The sequence below is a fragment of the Phacochoerus africanus genome, chromosome 2, assembly GCF_016906955.1.
Source record: "Phacochoerus africanus isolate WHEZ1 chromosome 2, ROS_Pafr_v1, whole genome shotgun sequence".
NCBI lineage: Eukaryota > Metazoa > Chordata > Mammalia > Artiodactyla > Suidae > Phacochoerus > Phacochoerus africanus.
In genome coordinates this window covers 37,771,398-37,792,163 of record NC_062545.1, presented here as the reverse complement: position 1 = coordinate 37,792,163, position 20,766 = coordinate 37,771,398, and the positions used below count along the sequence as shown (strand labels likewise).

At 37.5% G+C, this 20,766-nt stretch overlaps 1 protein-coding gene across 1 annotated transcript in view; it reads left to right on the top strand.

Annotated features, from left to right (window-relative positions):
* The window catches only part of RNF217 (ring finger protein 217), a 118,774-nt gene that overhangs the window by 73,248 nt on the left and 24,760 nt on the right, over positions 1-20,766 (top strand). The window contains exons 2-3 of the mRNA XM_047759387.1: positions 4,596-4,829; positions 18,322-18,486. Coding sequence (XP_047615343.1) covers positions 4,596-4,829; positions 18,322-18,486 — 399 coding nt within the window. The remainder of the gene's footprint in view (positions 1-4,595; positions 4,830-18,321; positions 18,487-20,766) is intronic.

Here is a 20,766-nt window from a genome sequence, read left to right as displayed (position 1 = left end):
TTTTCCATGTTGGAATGTCTTTTTCTTCTCTTGCTTTTAAGATATTTTCTTTGTTTGATAATTGGACTTTTACGTGATGTGCCTAAATGTGATTCTCTTTATATTTTTCTTGCTTGGTGTTGAGAAAACTTCTGAGATATTTGGCTCGATGATTTCAATTGGTTTTCTTAAAAAATTTAGCACAATGCTCTGTAATATCTGCTGAGTAAACAAAACAAAAAAGCATATTTATAAGTAAAGCAGCCACCTTCCTATAACCACTAATGATAAAAATCATGGGGAAATCCATGAACCCAAAAACTAACTTGCCTCTATGGTGCTTCACAATGTAATTAATACACAGAAGGTGTTTTGTCTAACAGTGCCTGGCATGGCGGATGTGCTGTATACATTTCATGATTGTTGTTATTGCTTTTGTGGTATTCTCTTCTCCTTTACCATATTAACATGTCCCTTTTTTAGAGAAAGAAGAAATCTGAAATCCCTTGGTTGTTAAGTGACCAAAAGGTCAAGGCACCCTGTAAACTATCTTGACCAACACTTAAAACCAAAATCAAACTCATAAACCGAGCAGTTGATAAATTGAGCTTCAGAGTCCAAGGTTTATGCTTTCTCTGTCCTTTTCTTGGGAGGATTTAATTAATTAATCTGCCACTTTTCCAGAGGTCTTCCCCACCTGTGTCACTAAATTACTTTTGAGTTCCCCCGGGTGGTAAATTAGCCATCTAGCTGGAGCATTAAGTGGATAATAGTGTCTCTTACTAGCGATCTTGGAGGCTGTGTTAGAGTTAAGTAATTTTGTTTTACAAGAATGGACATGTTTTTGTTCAGAATTGGAGAGCATATTTTACAGTGATATAAATAATTGTATTAGCATTGAATACAACAGAAATTTATACCTTTGTTTCAAGTATATTAAATACATAAAATCCTATAACTAGAAGTTAGATGATGCTGTTTAAACTGTTAAATTGATATTAAAGAATTCTTGTCATTTTGGTAAATATCTGGCTGGTATCATGGTCATATTTTTTTAAACAACTTCTTATTTTCTTTAAACCCATGCTGAAATAATTATGATTGAAATGACATGATGTCTGGTACTGGCTTCAAAATATCAACGGAGGACCATGTAGGTCAAATTACAGAAAAAAAAAATTTACCAAGAGTTGATAATTATTGAAGCCAAAGAATGGGCACTTACGTGTTTATAATACCAATCTGCCAACGTTTGCATATGCTGATTATTCCTAATCATTTTTTAACTTTAGGCAGAATATAAATGAGTAAGTGCCATTAAATCTCAGGTTGCTAGAAGAGGCTACCAACACAAATTTAATTTTAATTTTGTATTCTCAAGTTCCATAAAGGCAGGATTCATGGCTTAAGCTACTTTATATCCTAGACCTTTGTATCCTTTACCTGTAATATTGTAGGTGTTCAACATACGGTTTTTGGATGAATTCATGATCTTTACTAAATTTGCAGTGAACCGTTTCCAGCAAATATCAAACATCCATGTAAATTGTATTTTTTTAGAAACCTCTCAACAAGTGAGACCCACCAGTCATCAGATCATTCAAGCAAAAAACCTAGAGTCACCCTTGATTCCTCCCTATACTTCATCCTCCATATCTGGCCCATCACCAAACCCCATTAGTTACACTTCCAGAATGCACCCCATATCTGCTACCTAGTTCAGTCATCTATCATCTACCGCCTGGACACCTGCAACAGTCAGATGCCACTGGTAGGAAGAACAGGTACAATCCAGAGTCCTGCTGTTCTCCCGAGCTCCCCTTTTGTCTTTCTACAGTGTATTCTCCAGGAAAAGCCTGAACATTTTTCTTAAAATGTAAGTCATTCCTCCTCACAAAACCAGTCAATGGTTCATAGTGAACTTAGAACACAATCCATACTTCCTATAACAGTTAATAAGGTCTGCATTTCTGGTTGACTTAATATATGTTTCAGTCACTTAGTTCTGTTCCCTTCACACAGGTGCATTAGGCACCTTCTGCCCCAGAGATTATCCTGTTTCCTTTGCCAGGCAGTCCCTTCCCCAAGTTCTCTGCATGACAGGCCCTTTTGTGCTTAGTTACCTCCTCCTCAGAGATACCTTCCCTGATGTGTAGTTTCTTCATGCTCTGATTACAGTTTGCCTGATTTATTCACTTGTTTATCATATATTTCCTCCAACAGAAGCCCTGTCTCTGTCTTGTCTCATCACCCCAGAATCCATCACAAAGCCTAACCCATAAAAACCACATCTCATTGAAATCTACCATGTGATCAGTTGTAGGATACAGTATTATTTTATGTGTAACCAAGAAGATAAAAACACTGCAGATTAAACTCTAGCACAATACTGTGCTATACAGTAGGACCTTATTGTTTATCCATTCTAAATGTCATAGTTTGCATCTACTAACCCCAAGTACAGGGAACTATGTCCAATCTCCTGGGATAGGCCATGATGGAAAATAATATTTGAAAAAAGCATATATATGCAAATGATGTACAGCATAAATTGATACAAAACTGTAAACAACTATACTATAATAAAAAATGTGACATTAAAAAAAGAACATATATGCATGACTAAGTCACTTGGCTGAACAGCAGAAATTATCACAAAGTTGTAAATCACCAGTACATCTGTATAGCCTCTGCCTTAAGCTGTAACTGAAAATAACTTATTATAAAATATAATTTGTGTTGTCACAACTCTGTAATAAGTCTAATAGTAAAAAATCTGATTATAACTGTAAACAGACTTACCTAAAAAGGCAGGAAAAAAAATCACATTGGGCTAATATGTGAAAAACCTCTCTTGACCATGTTTTGTGCAATAGTAGCATAAAATGATATAGCAACTTGTATTTCAACAAGTCAGTACTAATAATGTGGTTTATCCAAAGCCAGATTTTTTTTCATTTCACTATCAGTCTGGTTTCTGCCCTTTACTGGCATGAAATATATCATTCCCAATCATCCTACAACCTGTAGCTTCTTAACTACCTTTCCTCAAGTCTGTGCCAGATAAACAGGGAAGTTAAAAGAAAAGTTACTAGGAGTTTAGGGTTTTTGTTAATTGCTCATTGTAGAGATTTTCTTTCCCCAGATCATGTGGCTTTTTCCCATTCCTCCTTTTGTCTTCGCAGCCGGCTTTTCCCATTAAGGTCAATGTGTTTTACCTTCTCAGAATGTCAAGTTCACCTAATTGAAAAAAAGAAATAGTTGAGTGTTTGCCTTTGGGGGCTGTCATTGCCTCCCTTTGCCACCCGAAGGTGGACTAAAGAGATTATGATGCCATGAATGTAAAGAGTTCTATTCTAATACTTACGCAAAGCAATTCTAGGTTCTTCTTTTTGGAAAGCAGTTTGTTTTTCTTGATCTTTTAAGATTTAATTATGTCCACACTTTGTACTTGAATCTTTTTTTGTCTTTTTTTTTTTTGTCTTTTGTCTTTTGTGTTGTTGTTGTTGCTATTTCTTGGGCGGCTCCCGCGGCATATGGAGGTTCCCAGGCCAGGGGTTGAATCGGAGCTGTAGCCACTGGCCTACGCCAGAGCCACAGCAACGTGGGATCCGAGCCGCGTCTGCAACCTACACCACAGCTCACAGCAACGCCAGATCCTTAACCCACTGAGCAAGGGCAGGGACCGAACCCGCAACCTCATGGTTCCTAGTCGGATTCGTTAACCACTGCACCACGACGGGAACTCCTGTACTTGAATCTTATACTGTAATTTTTAATGCTAGCCATAGCTGGATTCCCCTACCAAATAAATGATAAACATAGCATTCCAGTATATTTCTTCTTCTCTCTTCCATCTAACTCTATAGTTCTTTGAAGAAATTCATTTTATAAATTGTCTCAGTAGTAGCCAAGATCTCATAGGGATTTTCTTTTTTAACAATGTTGCGATTTGTTTAATTTTCTTACTTGTTCCTGTGATTCTGATGACATGGAAACAGTTATCTGTTCTTTACCTGGAAGATTCAGGGAAAATAAAGGGTTATTTCGGCAATAATTTTTAAACCACTAGATGCTGTATATATAAGGACTTTCAAAATCCTCTTTTTTGTTGTTGTTTTAAAAGTAGTTAAATATGCTCTAAGTCTGGTGCTGAGTAAGGTTGTGGCAAGGAAACTTTGTACTCAGGTTAAAAAATCTGAAATACTTTTTCATCCTAACTGTTCCTTTAGCTGGCTCATTGTCTGAATGTTGTCCTACTGTTTCCAGAGCTTGTGTGTATGGTTTGGGGAGGTTGATAATTTGCTTCTTTGGTGAACCTGTGGCTTAGGTCCATTTAAGTCTTCATATTTGATTATCATTCTATTTAATGATAGAGAATGCTTAATAAGCACACTATCAGTCATTTTGGAAACATTATATAGTAAGTAATTATTTTGATACTGCCTGATATAGGTACCAAAGTGATTATCATTTATTATGTTAAGAATCATGCAAAATGTCAAATAATCTTTTACTGTAATCATGAAATAAGCAATACTGTATGAAAAAGAAAAAGAAGAGAAACTTAATAACCAGTGCCTTTTTTCCCTTCTCCCATTTGCTCTTTCATACAGGTACAACTTGGCCAAGTGGAAATCAAATGCCCTATAACAGAATGTTTTGAATTCCTGGAAGAAACAACAGTTATCTATAACTTAACACATGAAGACTCCATCAAATACAAGTACTTCTTGGAACTTGGCCGTATTGATGCCAGCACCAAGCCATGTCCTCAGTGCAAGCACTTTACAACCTTCAAGAAAAAAGGACATATTCCCACCCCTTCCAGATCAGAAAGCAAATACAAAGTAAGCATGTTCACCAGAGTTGTGGGTTAGATGTCACATGATGGGAGCAGCCAAATTAGGCCAACTTGTGGTAGGCATTAAGGGGGCTTCCTTCCCTTATCGGAGACTAAGGTGAGTATATACTGGCTATGATTCTGAAAATGTGCGGTTTGGGGAGGTTGATGATAAGAGAGAACTCTTGAGGGTTAAATTAAAGTTTTTCTTTGACTGTAACCTGTTTATACTTCATCTAGTAGTCTAATCAAAAGGCCAATTTTTAAATAATTGTCATTGCTATTACTAAATATTAAATGAATACTATGACTTTTAAAAGAATTTAGTACAAGCTTAACTTTTTCAGTGGACCCAATGTGAATCTCTTAGTGTTCTGTCTATAATAAGTGAGGATAGTATCATATGCTATTTATTCATTTATTCAGCAAATACAAAATGTCAGTATATGCTAGGCAGTGTGCTAAGTTTGGGTGGAACAGTGGCAAATGTGACATAGTCCCTGCTTAAAAAACGTCTAATGAAGGTGAGAGAGACACATATTCTAAAATAGCAATTCATATGAGTTTTCAAAAAACAAAAACATTGAGTTCCCGTCGTGACTTAGCAGAAACGAATCTCACTAGCATCCCTGGCCCTGCTCAGTGGGTTAAAGATCTGGCATTGCCGTGAGCTATGGTGTAGGTTGCAGATGTGGCTCATATCTGGCATTGCTGTGGCTGTGGTGTAGTCCAGCGGCTGTAGCTCCAATTGGACCCCCAGGCTGGGAACCTCCATATGCCGTGGGTGTGGCCTTAAAAAATAAAAAAATAAAAACATGAGACTCAGTACACTTGTGCTTTGAGAACACCGTCAGAGGAGAAGGGCCAGAGTGTCAGAAGAGGCTTCATGGAAAAGATGGACTTCTCCAGGCAAATAAATAGTGGAGAGAATTTCAGAGCGGCAGATGTGAGTAAGTGTCAAGCCGAGAGGCTAAGGCAAAATAAGTGCCTAGTTGAGCCAGTGGGTATGGTAGCGGGAGGCAGCTGGTCAGGTATTCAAGAGCAGATTGTGTAGAGTCTTTATGCTGTGCTCAGGTTTGCATTTAATTCTGTAGGCATTATAGAAAGATGGTTCTGGCAGCATATAGAGATTGTCACAGGAGAGCCAGGGTGAAGGCATGGAAACCAGAGCAGCAGCAACTGTGGGAGCAAATCCTTAATTCACAGCCCTGACCATACCTTAGACTCACCTTGAGAACTTTTAGACACACCAGTGCCTGGCCCCCAGGCACACCCCCACAAATATTTGAATAAACTTCACCTGGTGACTCTAATGTGCAGCAAAATTGGGAACCTTTGCAGTAAATGAAGCAGAAAAATGATGAGGTCTGTAGCAGTAGTTTTCATCCTTGTCATTACAGCAGAATGGCAGGATGAAGTGGTTTCAAAGGCTGTTTGAAGTCATCTCTATTTAAGGTAAGTTTTTGCCCACGTTCCGTGTCTTGGAAGCAGTAGTTGCTACATTATTCATTCTGTATCTTTGAGGGGACCATGGTTTAGCAAGTAGCTTCCTCCACTTCTGCAGTGATGATCTAGTAGAGTAAGTTTGTCAAAACCTCTTAATGAGTCATTGGTCTTTGAAACTGCTTGGGTCTCGTAGTTAATTTTTTATTTATTACTTTGCACAGGCTAGTGTTGTCAAGGCATAACTCAGGAAACACTTTTTTTCTCCTCCTCTAAAAAGTGCATTTATGAGGTAACAAAATTGTGTAACTGAAGTAATAAATAGCTTCACAGTGATTTTTGAATGCTGTATAGTCTTAGGTTATCTTTATTCCTAGTATATGTTATTGATGTTATTAGAAACTGCTAGTTTTAAAAGGACTTGCTATTCCTTAACTTAGGATTTTTTAAATAAATTGTTTATAATTAATATATATATTATATATTTATATAATTTATGTGTTTGTGAAACATATATAATTAATACATATATACAAATACATATATACATAAACTCAGACTATCCTATTTTGGAATCTATGGTAATTAAAATGTGTACCTAATTGAATCAAAGTGGGAATAACTTTAAAATACATTGTTCTTATGAAATGGGTGAAAGGAGATGTAATTTAAGGTGCAATTACAGCAATAGCAAAATGTTGCAGGTACAGGTTTCATTTCATCCAGAGCACCAAATCATGTTGTGATGAGCATAATTTAGCACAATGCACATGTATTGAGAATGAAATGGGAAAAATTAAAAATATAAGGTCCCTCATTTGTATAATTCTGAGTGAACCAAAGGTACTCTGATAACATTTCTCAATGTCAGGCTTCCTCCCATGTCTATTGGTTGGGTTATAGGTAAGAAGAGAAGTGGTGGGTGAACAGTAAATTTGTCTTGTGTTGTTTTTTTTTTTTTTTACTTGTGATGAGCAAAAGTGAAGGAAATTTGCTTCTAGAAGAAGAGGCATTCAATACAAACAAAATGTTCTTGATCAAGAAGCAGTTAAAATCCTTAATAATAGCTGAGGGATGGAAAATCTCAATATAAAGTGAAAATATTAAGGAACTTTCAAGAAAAATAAAGCTACTGCATACTTGGGGATGATTGTTGTTATTCTTATTTACTCTTCTAGAAGAGATGATCTATAATAGAAAAGGTAAATAATTCCACTGTTCAATATTGTACAGAGTTCTAGGATAATTCAAGCAATTCCCAAAGCAATGATTTTTACTGTTTAATGCAGTGTTTATGTAGCATTTTTGTCATTAGACTTCAAGTTCTCAGATTAACTACCTGATTTACATGCCCACACCTGCTGGAATATTATGAGTAAGAGGAAGGCAGACATGGATACCTATGTCAAACCAACTGTGACAGTCCTGATTTTAGTGTAGCACCCTAAACTGAGGCTAGAATCTTCATTCTTTGTGGTTAATCAGTGAATTTTTTTTATTCCAGTTCCCCAATAACAGAAACCACTTCCAAATTGGAATAGTTTTCCATAACTTCGAGTAGCGAATTCAAGTACCTGAATGCAATAAATTGAGTCTTGAGGCAATAGAAACAAAAAAAGAGTTTACTACCAATGTCTAACGTGTTTGAGCAATTTCACACCTCTTCATGATACCGCTTACAGCCTAAATTGGGTTTTGTATCTGTTGATAAAACCTTGGAAATGCATACATCAATATTATTCTTTTTGAGTCACTGAGTTACAATATCCTGAGCCAAATTGTCTTCTTGAGCCTTTATTATGTTTTCTGCCATTAGTTCAGAAGCACTTAATATGCAAGGTTAAAATTGCTTAAAAATATTACAATTTTATAACTGGAAATACCTTTGAGTGTATAATGCATAAAATTTGAGTTAAAAAAGATGATATTTTGGGATTTCACTTGAATAAATTTTTATACTCTGCAGATAGAAAAGGGATAAACAGAATAAATATATCAACAGGCAGTGACAAGAACTTATAGGGGCCAGTTTGTCCTCCTAGACCCTCGCTCAGCATCTCCTTCTGGCAAAAGTTTGAGTAAATAGAGATTTTCATTATGTTCTGAACTCTGTCAAACTCATATTATCTGAAACAGAACAAGCACATTCCTGAACTGAGAAATTTACATTGAGACAACCTTGCCTTTGGTCAAATCCAGTCTTTCTCATTCATCATATTTGTCTTCTCATTTCTGCAACTCATGAGGGTAAAAAGTTTTACCATTCCACTTCCACAAGATTGATTTCAATTTCCAATTATAAATCTAATTTCTAGTCTAAACAGTTCCTATAGTTTTTTAATGCAGCTCTAGCTGCATTTCAATACAGAGAATAAGTTAGCATGGAGAAAATGAAAATGAAGTTATAGCTGGGCTCTAACAGTACTTGTGTGATGCCTGGAGACAAACACATCACCAGCACCTGAAGGTTTTCTCCATGGCAATTATCATCTGGGATTTTACAGTGTTTTTGTGTGGTTATCTGCTGAAAGTCTCTCTTTCCCACTGGTTTCTAGGAGGCCAGGTCCAAGCTTGCTTACTCCTGATAACCTGTGGCAAGCCCTGTGTTTGGTAGAGTATTCTCCCAAAAATCTATTTGTTGAGGGAACTAATAAATGGACTAATGCATAAATAATAACGTGTGCTGTAATAAATGTGGGTGGAAAATGTTGGAAACACAGGAGAAGAAAGGACAGGAGAGATTGGGAAGGCTTCATTAAAGGGCAAACGTATTGAGCTAAGCCTTGAAATGTTGAATTTGCTATTCTGGAATAGGTGGGTCAGAGCACAGGCTTCAAACCAGCCTGCCACATGCCAGCTCTGTAACCCTGAGTACAGTTTCCATATCTTCTATTGGTGGTAGTTATAGTACTTGTCATAAGAGTGTAATAAGGATTAAACAAGATCACACATATAAAGAGCTTATGTTTGACATATCCTAAGAAATTATTATGCTTGTTATCGTTATTGCACAAAGGCAGCAGAATGAACAACGCTGAGTTATTAGGAAGGGGATGGAGGAGTCAAAAAGAAGAGAAGTGGAATGAAAGGTTGGGTGACTAAAGGATGGTCAGAGTAAAGGAAGGATAAATTAGACTGTCATGAGGAAGAGGAGCAGGTTTGGGGGTAGAAAATAAATTAGTTTGAATTCACAGACTGGTGCTTTGACTCATCATAAGGTGAGAAAAAACCAATAAAATGTCCTGGGGAAACTCCCTCTATATTATCTTTTACCTTATACATTACTTTTTGTCTTTTGTAATCATAAATCCTCTGGGTAGAAATTACATTTTATAAAGCAGCACCAATACGCTATTTCCGCATGTGGAAATGAACTTTTCTAAGGTCTTTAAGAATATAATCAGATCAATGGGTTCATTGTTCCTAACAGGTGTACTTTAAAACAGGCTTAAGAAAGGCTGGAATTTTGATTATATTCAGTTTACTCTCTTCTGTGTCTGGTATTCCATCCAGGACAACCTGTCCTATACTCTAGAAAGATGCCTCTTTGGACAGCTTCTCCAGACTCCTTTACCTTCTCAGTTCCTTTTTTGGGTTCAGCCAAGGGTTGGCCTTGGCAGGAAACGGGAGGATGGAAAGAGAGAATGGTAGACACATTACTCCCTCACACCCTTCCTAATTCTGCAGAGCTCTGGCCAGAGCTGTGTCCCTCCAGGACTGTGGTTTCCCCCTCGGCCATCCCTCCCCCATGTTACTAATTCTCACTGGGCCCAGAAACTCCTTTCTTCCCTTGTCTCTTTGGACCCTAGGGATGGCAGTGGCTTCCACTATTTCTGCCTCTGGGAGCCTGCCAAACCTTTGTTTGTTCAGATTCCAGCTGCACCTCTTCACTTGTCCTTCCAGTGAACAATTTTCATTTATAAATAAATAGATGAAAATCAAACAAATAAAATGTGCTTAAGCTTTCTTCTAGTAAAGACGATTGGAAATTTTTTTTCCATCTATGAAAATGTTTAAAGCTTTCCCTTGAAAGTGGAGTTAGCATGCCGCCCTGCTCTTCAGTTTTTCCCTTGATGCCATCACTTTAAGTTGACAGTGTTTACAAATTGAGAATCAAATTGTGCCTCATCCGGGCAAGATCAGTTTAGCTTGTGACACACACTGAATTCTCTTGGCAGTAATGCATCACTGATGTCGGGAGCTGCTAGAAAACAAGTGTAGTTTCTTAAATGATGGTTGCTAACATAGATTTGTGAGGGAGATAAAGATGAAGTCACCGAGCCCAGTTTAAAGAAGCCAGCTTAAACAGTGGGTGTGTTTATATATGTTTCCATTGAAAAAATATATAGTGCTCGGCCATGATGCAGGCCTACTGCATTTCATTAGGCTGCATTACCCCTTCTAGTTACTAATAAAGTGTTTTGCTAAAGTTGTTATTTTGTTTCCTTTCTTGATGCATACGGTAACCATGATATTTTATAATCTTTACTTATGGTTGGAACTTATAACAACAGAAGCCAAATATTGGAATTCATTTGAAATTTTAGCCTATATCCGATCTTAAAAAACTACAATAACTATAATGATTGAGACTCAGAGCAACCATAAATTGACCTGCCATGGGCTTGAGAACTATTTGGTTTTTTTCATTTATCACATCATCTCTTGGATCTTTAGCACACGAGACAAGTGAAGAATCATTTCTAAGAGCCTGCTGACTAGTGGTAAAAGTAAGCCAAGTCTGGTGCTCATTATAAAATGGGGTGAAGATGTTAGAACTGTGCCTTTCTCCCTACCAGGATCTGTATTCCTGCCTTGCCAACTTTACTTTCTCAGAACCATAAGGGAGCCCCGTGCATTCATCTTCACATGCATAAATCTTCTCTACACAATGCCTACCAAGTGGCCATTCAGACACTGATTGAACACTTTCATTGTTAAGGAACTTGTTACTTATACAAGCATTCTCTTCCACTTTGGAAGATTCATTTTTACCTTCAGGACGAGATCTCTTTCTCCTGCTTCACCTGTTGGTCAGAGACTACTCCCATTTTTTCCCTCACGCTTACTATGTGCTTAATTGGCCCTCTTGCCTCTTTGCATGGGTGTCTCTGTGAGATGATAGCCTTTTATGTTCTGCTCAGAATAGGGCATCCTTTTGAAAATAGAATGGTGACATACTGCTCTGGCTAGTGAATTTGAGTTATACAAATCAGAGCAGAAGCTTTCAGTACCCTTTATATTCATCTATATAGAGGTGGGTCCTCAGACAAGAAATAGACTCAGGTTACTTCTCTAAGCCTTGCTTTCTAGGTTTAGAGGAAGAGCCTATAAAAGCTTAAAGACATTTCCAGGCAGGAGAAGCAAGATCAGTTGGTATGAAATGGTGATTCTCAAATTAGGAAGAGACAAAGGACTCTTCAAAGGACAAAACCTGGAAACCAATAAGAGGGAGGTAGGTAAGGTTACTTATGTGAATACACATTGTATCTATCTCCCTTTAGGTTATCTTATCATGCGTTACTCTGCATTTTTGTCCTTATTTGGTCCCTAACCCTTAGGAAAGTTTCCCTTCTGTTTTCCAGTTTAGTGTAAGCGATGCTGTGAGAAATTAAGGGAAGGGTGACCTGGCCACCTTCGGACTCTGTTCAGGGAGCAGTGCCTCGAGGAGCCCCTGTGTTATTGGCACTATGTTCAGGGAGAGATTCCCAAGTAGAAGGTAAAATCTTAAGGAATGAAAGTCAAGTCATCTTTCCCATGTAGAGAACCTTCTTCCACTGCCATTCTTGCTTTAGGATTTGATCTTAAGCAGCAGCAGATAGTGCTTTCTTGGACATATGGAAAACCATGCATCAGAGACTTCTTCTCTCTATACTATCTAGTACTGCCTCACAATCTTCTCCTCTTTACAAAAACCACCTTAAGTGGTTACAAACCTTTTTATAAGATGTCCCTATTATTTACGTATATATTGATCCATTTCTTTAGGACACCCTCTAGTCTGACTGCCATACATTTTACATGGTTCACATAAGGAGTTTCTGGACCACAGGGTATTTTGAGAAACACCTTAGGTGTGTAGGCACCTTAATATAAGGCTCATTGGTCTCTGTTTATTGGGCACTTCAGCAAGGCTCAGGGTACCCAGCTGAAGTGACACCTCTCCTGGCTACATTAGAGCACTTACTATTTCCCCAGTGCACCACATGCTCTCAGGCCTCTGTGGCAGCTCAGGTTGAGCTCTCTGCCTGAGTGTTATCCCATCACTTGTCCTGGTGACAGCCCACTCATCTTTCAAGGCCGTATGTTCTCTGACTTCTACCCTTCCAACCTTCGCTGGGGCACCTTTTTCATGGTACCCACTTGTCCCAAACTTCTACTCTAGCAATTATCACATGATTTTATAACTTTGAGTGTTCATATCTGTCTACCTTCAGTAATTTTTTTTGAGGACAGTATTTCCTTTTTTTAATGTGTCTAAAAATCAGTTCACTCAATATCTACTACTTGAAGGTACGCAATAAATATTTGTTGAATGCGCAAATGAATTGACAAATATGTTTCATTGTTGAGTATCTGTCTTAACTAAAGTTCTCATAAAGCAAATTATTCTTGGAAAACGGAATTAATTCATATTGGCAGTGATACATTTATATATGGATGTTGTCTAATATTTTGAATTTTATAAGTAATGATTTTGTGACTTATTTAAAATAATTGTATCTGTAGCAGTGTAATAGTATATACTAGAAAATGCTTATCTTGAGTGCTCTTTGGTTTAGAAATCTGTTTTTATTTTTGGAGCTGTTTCTTTATTGGCATGATGAACTGTCAAGAGACAATACCATTTGCTTAGGGCAAGAGGATTGGTTTAATTTGTCATCTGAATGTCATTGTAGCCCATAATTCTAGCAAAACTAAGGGAATTCAAATGTGAAAAATGTAATATGAGATTCTTTTATCTTTTGTGGATTTTGGAACAAGTTAATCAAGATTTCTAACTCTGATAGCTTTGTTTTTGAAACACTTATAATCTTGCCTCCTTTTTTTTTTTTTTTGTCTTTTTGTCTCTTTAGGGTCATGCCCACAGCATATGGAGGTCCCCAGGCTAGGGGTCAAATTGGAGCTGTAGCCTCCGGCCTACGCCACAGCCACAGCAATGCACAATCCAAGGTGAGTCTGCGACCTACATCATAGCTCACGGCAATGCAGATCCTTAACCCACTGAGCAAGGCCGGGGTTTGAACCCATGTTCTCAGGGATGCTAGTCAGGTTCATTAACTGCTAAGCCACAACGGGAACTCCTAACCTTGCCTCTTTTAGAAGAGTCTGTACATTAATCATGATGTTCAATGAAATATCGTGTAGATAAAACTTAGTAAACATCATCTGGTAATCTAAGAAGTAATGTTACCATCTCAGCCACTGGTCATAAATTCGACATACTGGTTTTTCTTGGAACTCCTGTAATGGTAGCCAAAATGTAGTACTCACTCTGTGCAAAAATAATTCATTTACAAAGAACTTACTGAGTGCCTACCACATGCAAGGAATTCTGTGTTAATTAAGTCAGGAAACACAGAATGAATGAGACACAGCCTTCATGTTCAGTGAACTTGTAGGCTTTTAGGGAGATTAGACATCTACATGTCTAATGTAAGTTCTATAAGACAGATGCTGAATCTGGTTGGGAGAAATAGGAAAGACATCTTGAAGCAAATAGCATTTGATCTGGTTAAGACTTCAACAGACAGATTGTGTTCATTGGACTTCCTCCAATTACCAAAAGCAGAACTGTGCTCTCTCTCAAGCTCCCTCACTTAATGTGCCTTACTATAAGGCTGCACAGGAAGTAGGAAGGGCAGGAAAACCATCTCAGCAGCCACCCAAGTGGGCCTCTTGGAGAATCAGTCCCTAGCTATGGTAGCATGAGAGCCCCCTGTTGTCTTACTAGAAATGAATATCTTTTGCTGCCTTCTCCAGTGATGTGACTGTAGTCACTCAGCTTTTTCTCCGTCTTTGCCTCTACAGCAAAGATAGAGTGCATGTGTATACATTTCTCCCTCCTCAAGAGAGGAGATCTGTCTTAGCTAATCTCTATTCAACAAGGAGCACACCCTGCCCAAAGCTCCTGCCAGCTGCCTCTTAAGCTGCTTGCCCCATAGATACCTGCTTGTAGCTTAGGGACTCATGCTGGTGTAATCAGTTGTGGGAGCTCAAGGGAGGTACTTCTCAAACTGTAATGCAGGGACCTTGTGAAAATGCAGTCTCTCGTTCAGTACGTCCGGAATGGGACATGAATTCTTCATCTCCACCAAGCTCCCAGGTAGTGCTGATGTTGCTGCTCTTCCAACTACACTTCAAGTAGCAAGGATAGTGAGTGGTGACCTCTGTTTTGAATAGAATTACTCAAAAGGCATTTCTCAGAAGGCATTACTCAGATAGCATTTTGCGTGGAGGAAGACGCAGTGTTAATGTCTACATGTGTTTTCTATGAGGCCAACCTTGAATATGGTTAAGGTTGGAGTGAGTAAGGTATTTTCACACCAAACAATCAGTATTTAAGTAATTCAGGTGCAGTCTTTGAATCATAAGGTTGTTGGGATTGACTATTAGTCCTTGTTATTTTAATCCAAAGCAAGGCAATAGTTATTTTAATGTTTTCAGTGAGAGACAGTAAGCAGAGGGGTCGGAATTTGAATTATTTATCTTCACTTGAGAGCTTGATGCAAAACTGCTTTCACAGTTTGCCACCAAGTCTATGTTTTCTGTACGGATTGGCAGTAGGATCTGTAGTGGAATGTGGGTGTTCATTTTGTGCAGTTGGGAGCCATACTCCTTGGTATGGACCCTAAGCATCAGATTCCTTATCATTCTGGTACCTTAGGAGACTCATATATTTCTAATTGTCTTCATCAGAGATCCATGGATATGATAGTTCAGCATTTGGTCACAAAGATCCTTGAACCCTTTTTTTTTTTTGTCTTTTTCATTTTTCTATTTTTATTTAAGAACTTTTTCCCCATTCAAAAGTCTGAAATGTATTTAGGTCTTTAATCCTCCTGGAATTGAGAGTTGTGATGAAGTGAGATAGGGGTCTCATTTTATATCTTGTTCATAAGGATACCCTATTATAGCAGACTGTTCATTGAAGAGACATTCTTTTTTTTCTCCATTGCTATGTATTGCTACTTTTGTCATAAATCAAGTTTCCAAATATGTGATAAAACTGTAAAGAAAAGGAAAGTGATTGTCATAAAAGTCAGGCTAGTTGTTTCCTCAGGAAGGAGGCATGGGAGTGTATTTGGTAAGGGCCTGATACCATTCTGTTTTTTGCTGTACATGATGAAATGTCTGTTCAGTAATTACTTACCTTTATATTATACTTCAGGATATAATTGCGTTATATTTCCTAATAAAAGGGCTAATTTAAAAGTAAGCCAATAGAAAAAACACATTGATGAGACGAACACTAGCATCTTTGGAAAGTGAGTAGGTGGCTGTTCCCTCAGCTGTGCAAAGATGGGGACACAGAATCCACGGTGACAAGGCACAGATGCAGCAGTAACGGGCAGAGACATTGGTTTGACGGTAGCCGGGAGCCCCCAAGGGTGGGAGCTTCTACGTCAAGTAACAGTGCAATCCCCTTCCAAATCCAGCCACACGCACAGCCAGCGGTGAACACCCTTGAACCCTTATAATGTCTGACATCTTTCAAATTAATCCCAGTTTCAAAGCACCTGTTGCAGTCATCCTTCTATTCATTTCATAAATATAACCTAAGACTGACTGATTAAAAAAACTCTTTGTTTCAGTGATTTAGAACTATGTACAATGTCTGATGGAAGAGAACTGAATTAAATATTCAAGCCCTTCTGAAATAGTGGCAGAAGCATGAGGAAAAGAGAGTCTTTTTTTACTTCTTTCCCATTTCATTCATTACATTCAAAAATTCCATTTATATAAGCCCCATGTGATATTTACATCTATTTTTCTTCATTGTTTTTGAATGATCATTTTACATTGTTTTATTATCTGGAGGTTACCCACTTTCACTCATTCTTCTTACTTTAGAAATAACTTTAATGATCAGAAAAAGTAAAGCTGATTGTTTTAAAAAACTAAATAGTATAATCCCTTAAAAAAAAAGGGAATCTACTAATCTGAGTAAAATCTTGAAAAGGATTTTCAAAATTCAGTGTACATTGATAGTCAGGTAGAATTCTGATTTACTGAGTAGATTAACCACATGACCTTCTTTGACTTCTACATTTTGATTTTCAGTCCTCAAAGCAAGAATGCTATTTAATATGAGGAAGTGTTTGGGCACAGTTAAAAGAATGCTGGCCTTGGAATCTGACAAACTTATGTTTAAATGTCTTCTTAACACATGCTTGCTATGTTTCTTTGGCAAATTATTTAATCTCTATGAGCACTAGTTTCCTCAACTGTAAACTTAAGATGTTTATACCCACTTATGGAGTTCCCATCGTGGCTCAGTGGTTAACGAATCCGACTAGGAACCATGAGGTCGCGGGTTCGACCCCTGGCCTTGCTCAGTGGGTTGAGGATCCAGCGTTGCCGTGAGCTATGGTGTAGGTCGCAGACTCGGCTCAGATCCCAAGTTGCTGTGGCTGTGGCGTAGGCCGGTGGCTACAAACCCAATTAGACCCCTAGCCTGGAAATCTCCATATGCCGTGGGAGCGGGCTTCAAAAGGTAAAAAGACAAAAAAAAAAAAGTTTATACCCACTTTGCAGCATTATTTTGTTGACAAAAATAAATAACACATGTAATGAAGCAGTACAAACACTACCATATCACAGAATTTCCGTAAATAGAGACACAAAAGATTTTTAAAATTTTATGACAAAGTACTAATTAGTTTTGATATAAAGTAAAAGTATTTTTGTTGCTCTTATTAGCATAAAAAGAACACTGTCTATTCTAGAAATAAGTAAATACTGCAGTGCTTTGAGTTAGAAGAGGTGTGATTATAATTGCTACTCAGGTACCTTGGAACCATGATTGTCAAAAAAGTGGTTTTCCAAAAAGAGGGAAAGTTGTGATATTGTATACCGTTTACCAAAAGAAATTCTAAGTAATCTTCAAAATGTAGTCAGTCAGTTCACTCATGCTCAGTGAAGTAATACACAAGAACACAAAGTCCATTATCGTTGTTTAGAGTGAGACATTTTATTAATTCACCTTAATCAAATGGGGCTGAGAAAATCAAGTTATACCCATATATTTTTAGAGAGTAAGGACCAGAAATACTGTGTGAGAATGGAATACTTTCCTCTTATTCAAAATAAAGGAAATCAGATAAAATGTCTTCCATGTCAAGTGGAAGACAAATATTTTCAATGAACATACATACATGTTCTCACAAACACTTCCACATAGTGAACATATAAAGATGTCTTCTGATGGTTTCCTAGGTAAAAGCCTTAGGACTACCATACATAATATATTTCTAATAAGATCCTTGGTATTATTTCTAGAATTAAACTCCCTTAGATTAATAGCAAACCAGAGATATCCACCATTTTAGATGGTGTTTCATAGCAGATGCTGAGGTAGCTGTTTATTTGCCAGAGTGTTTTTCATTTGATGAAGCATCTCTAGGGCTTTGATTTCATAAAAGTGTGTGTGGCCTTTGGTACGGAGAGCAATGGAAATGCCTGGGAAATTGGTTCAAGGGACAGGTGGATTCAAGGGCAGCAGCCTGAGTGCAGATTTGGGGTGTTGTGAGCCTTCATATTTCACTCTGTGCTTCATTCTGAGAGATTTTCTTAAAATCTGGTTTCCAGAATATCCCAAGTGTTCAATTCCAATGTGGCCTACAAACAGCCAAATCACCCATGCCAAAGGAATCCTCTCCTTTAATAACAGAAGAGTACTACCATATTATACTTTTGGGCTTGCAATGGGGGAGGTATTTTATGTCTGGACCAATTATAGCCTTTCAGCTAATTTCCCTAAGCATCACCATTCTTATCTTTTTAGATACTTTAAATACATCTGCTAGTACTTAACATTACTTTTCCTTACACAGATCCAGTGCCCCACTTGCCAATTCGTCTGGTGTTTTAAGTGCCACTCCCCTTGGCACGAAGGTGTTAACTGCAAGGAGTACAAAAAAGGAGACAAATTGTTGCGTCACTGGGCCAGCGAAATTGAGCATGGGCAGAGGAATGCCCAGAAGTGTCCAAAGTGCAAGGTGAGCCAAGCTTTAGGAGGAAAAGATAGAAACCCTTGCTTCTGGATATCACTGAAAAAATGCTCTTTCCAATATTGAAGTGAATTCTGTGTATAACTTACTTGATGTGGGTGTGGAGAAAAAGAATATTTGCAGTTTCATTTTAGAAGAGTAATTATATTACATAACTAAAATGAATTCATATATATAAACAATGTGCATTCTTATTTGCATTACATTTCAGAATTTAAGGAGGCTACATATAAATATGGATCTTAAACTTCAAAATTCTTATTTTCCATTTAAAAACAGAAATGTGTGTACAGGAATGAAGCCAGCATGAAAATGATATAAAAATATTGTTTCTAGTTTGCCAACATGTACTATAATCACTTCTCAATTAGGTAGGCTCTGAATGCTTAAAATTCTTTGTTTTTTTTTTCCCCTCTGTCATTGCTTATCACTTTAGGATGACATTAAACTGACCATTTCCTTTATTGTAAATCTGCTAAGGTAGAAGCTAATAGCTAATATAAGGACTTTATGAATCCTCTTTTTCAGTTTTCTCTTGATAATCATGCAAGTAATTAGCAGGCAGTTGAGCAGAAACCTAGATGTTAAAAGTCAACCTTGCAGACAGCCAGCAAACAGTCTCCTATAGAGAAATCAGCAAAAAAAATCCAGCCAGAAAACTTTGAATTCGATGCTTATAGGATAGAGATCTGTTGAAGTTTGAAGTATTTTTTTTTTAAGCTCACTTTAAAAAATTGTGTGTGTGTATGTATGTGTATGCTCTGCCATATATGGTTTCCATTTTTTGCCAAATTTATTTTTGGAAATCATGTCTAAACTGGGCCTAGTTTTCTTTCAAGCACAATTCTGCAATTCCTTCCTGGAGACAACACCAAGGTCAATGAAATTTGAATCACTAGAAAATTTTTAAAAATTAATCATGTGTTGGAGTTCCCGTCGTGGCACAGCAGAGATCAATCCAAATAGGAACTGTGGGGTTGTGGGTTCAATCCCTGGCCTCGCTCAGTGGGTTGAGGATCTGGCATTGCTGTGAGCTGTGGTATAGGTCGCAGACACGGCTCGGATCCCACATTGCTATGTGGCCTGCAGCTACAGCTCCTATTAGATCCCTGGCCTGGGAACCTCCATGTGCCACTGGTGCGGCCCTAAAAAAGGACAAAAGACCAAAAAAAAAAAAATTAATCATGTGAACCCAGACTGAAGTATATATTCTGAAGCCTATAAATGACCATAAATATTCTGAAGCATGTAAATGACCATAAATATAATGCACAGGTTAACTACACCAAATTCACATACTAGTTTGTACATAGAGTAAGTAAAAGCATTGCCTGAAATAACATGCTTTATTCTTAGCAATTGGAAGAAATTTTTGAAATAGTTTGGATGGCCAGGTTCTCTGAAGAGTGATGTCTACAGATATTTTGAGCTAAAGGTTTCTTTGTTTTCCCTATAGAAGGCAATTTCATCCACAGTTATCCTTTTGGTTGTAGGATTGCTTGCAATCACTGCATTAATTTCTCAGTACACTTTTTAACCCTTTGAACAATGAGAAAATGAGGTCTTTTCCTCTTTCTCTTGCCTTTTCACTTTATTCAGAGCTGCTGCTCAGTTTCAAACTGATTAAAGACCAGTTGGAATTTAAGAGTGCTGTTTAAGTCATTCTGCTTAACTCTTTGTCCATAAGTATACTTTATGTCCTTCTGGAAAGCAGTGAAACAGTCACCAGAGAGCCTGGTTCTAAATGAGGAATACTTTCCTATGACAGGGAAATTCTGAATGAGTTGAGGTAATACATAAAAACATACAATTGTTACTTAACTCCTAATCTAACATTAAATGGACTCTTATGTATTGAAAGAAAAAGCACCCAACTGTAAGGAATTTACTGAGTGCACTAACGACTTCCCACAGTTTTAGCAAATATAAATAAAGTTAAGAGAAAGCATACATGCTGCTTCTAAATTGAAATAATAGCTAAAAGTGTGGGGTTTTCAAAGGAATTACCTTTAAAAAAGCTGAAAGGAAAGGAGCCAAGGAACTATGGAATTAGTCTACATGACTATCTTGTAGCAGAGAACCTACTTTCTGGTGAGCTTCATGTTCCATAAAATTTATGTCAGTTTAAGTCATGTTTTATGACTTGTTTTGAACACAGAATAATTTTTTTAAAGCACAGGACTTTAAAGTTCTGCATTTTCTTAAGATTGTGATTTTTTGTTGTTGAACCATAAAACTGTATCTTCTCTCATGAAACCTTTCCATTCT